Source organism: Pinus tabuliformis, chromosome X, assembly GCF_031772625.1.
Source record: "Pinus tabuliformis cultivar Carrire ecotype Pingquan chromosome X, CPIR1, whole genome shotgun sequence".
NCBI lineage: Eukaryota > Viridiplantae > Streptophyta > Pinopsida > Pinales > Pinaceae > Pinus > Pinus tabuliformis.
The window spans coordinates 377,635,299-377,637,170 of record NC_142308.1 but is presented as its reverse complement, the minus strand read 5'-3'; the positions used below and the strand labels follow the sequence as shown (position 1 = coordinate 377,637,170).

At 40.2% G+C, this 1,872-nt stretch overlaps 1 protein-coding gene across 1 annotated transcript; it reads right to left on the bottom strand.

The window, feature by feature from the left end:
• Positions 1–530: 530 nt before the first annotated feature.
• LOC149140093 (E3 ubiquitin-protein ligase ATL23-like) lies at positions 531–1,398 on the bottom strand. The gene has a single exon (XM_089450087.1). The coding sequence runs from the start codon at positions 1,150–1,152 to the stop codon at positions 616–618; it is 537 nt and encodes a 178-aa protein (XP_089306213.1). The 5' UTR covers positions 1,153–1,398; the 3' UTR covers positions 531–615.
• Between the last annotated feature and the right edge of the window lie 474 nt (positions 1,399–1,872).

Sequence of the window (1,872 nt, the reverse complement as noted above, 5' to 3'; positions counted from 1 at the left end):
TTAAGTTTTAAAATTTTGAATGACCAAAAAAGTTTTGATGGTGTTGAATCTATTTCCACCATAAAAAGAAGATTTATATACTGGAAAGACAAATTTATCTAACACCCATTTTTGAATGAGATGGCAAAAATATTTAAGATTTCAAAACCCAGAAATCTTTATAACATAAATGACAACACCACACTCGTTGTTGGACGATGAACGATACTCGTTGGTTCGAAACGCGTCGATAAATGATATATCTTGTGATTTACGCCGAAAAATTTCTCTTAAACTTGATATAGATCACAAAAGCCTCAATTCAACAACCTGAATTAAATTTTCTCTAAAGTCATTAAGGAAGACTAATCCATTCATGTGGGTAGTAGTCTAAATAGATTTTTTTCTTTGCCCTGAAAATCATGAACGGTAATATTTTGTAAAATGGGGCAACTATTTTTGTAAATACAATTGTCAAACTTAAAAATTTTGGAGGCCCCAGAATCCATTTTCATTAAAAAAACATGATTCAAACACTACTGTTACAAAATTTCTTGAAATTATTTTACCCAAATTCTAACCCAAAAACTTGTCTAATAGCGCAACCAAAGCGTCCTCAACAGTCTGTGAGCGTCCTCAACAGTCTGTGGGCGTTACGGTTATCGGCATTTCAACAACGACACTCTCAGCAGGAGGCTGAGGGAGATGCCCCAATTCTTGATCGTGATCCCGCCCCTCCTTTTGGGGCAACGCCGCCGCAGGCGCGCAACCATTCACACCATTCTTTTCCCCGCTCTCGTAAGCGGTGCTCGTCCTGCACATGGGACAAACGGAGCGCTTTGAGAACCACGCATCGGCGCAATGCACATGGAAGGCGTGGCCACATGCTGGAATCACGCGGCACCAGTCACCAATCTGGAGTGGCTCGAGGCATACCGCGCACTCGCTCTGCGGAGTCCGCTCTTCTTCTTTCAGGCATTCGACTGTGGGCAAACGCTGGAGGTCAGCCTCCGAAAGGCCCTGTTGCTTGGGAAGCTTGCTGTTCTCCTCGAACTGTCGCTGTCCACGCCTCTGATGCAGAGACACATAGGAGACAAGACAGAGATAGAACGCCACCAGCATGACCATACCAGCGCAGAACAGCAACAGGGATACCACAATGGCTAAAATCATTCTCTCTCTAATCTAATTGCAGGCTGATTATAAAAACTAAACCTCAAAACCAGACGATATTCTGTGGATCAAGAATATCCCATCTCTAAAGCAGGCATCACAGAGCAGCAAGATCTGACATGGGAGGGGAGGCAAGCAAGCCTTTAAATCATTGTTATTTCTACAAGTCCAGACAGACAAACGATGGCCGCCATGCCATCGCTGATATTGCCTTCCTTGTCTCTACAGGCCACCAACCAATAATGAAAAAAATGGTCATACGGATTGGAATTATGGCTTAAACCCATTTACCATCTTATCATTTCAAACCTCCCAACAACAGTCTTATCAAATTTTTTTTGCCGTAAATTGGACAATTTCACACCAAAAGCAGACTTTTGATAATAAAATCTCCCGAGTGGATAATCTTAACCCATTAATTATTATTTTATATTGTGGATTTCTTCAAAAGAGCTTGCGTGCACGGCTATGATGGTTGCTCTCAAAGAATGATGTGACGCCTCAAATTGATTTATATTGTTAAACATGGAAATGATAAAATTTCGCCTTTACTAATTAAAATAAAATATCTCAACTTGCACACCATTTTGAATGCCAATGCTTTATTCTGTAAAATAAATTTCGTAATAGGATCCACCTTTTAGTGTTGAACTTAATTCATATAATCAATGACCACCTTTTAGTGTTGAACTTAACATTTAACTTAGCCTTTTTTCTCTC

Bases quoted from the DNA above. Each gene is read 5' to 3' on its own strand.
- LOC149140093 (XM_089450087.1), bottom strand. From the start codon at position 1,152: ATGATTTTAGCCATTGTGGTATCCCTGTTGCTGTTCTGCGCTGGTATG.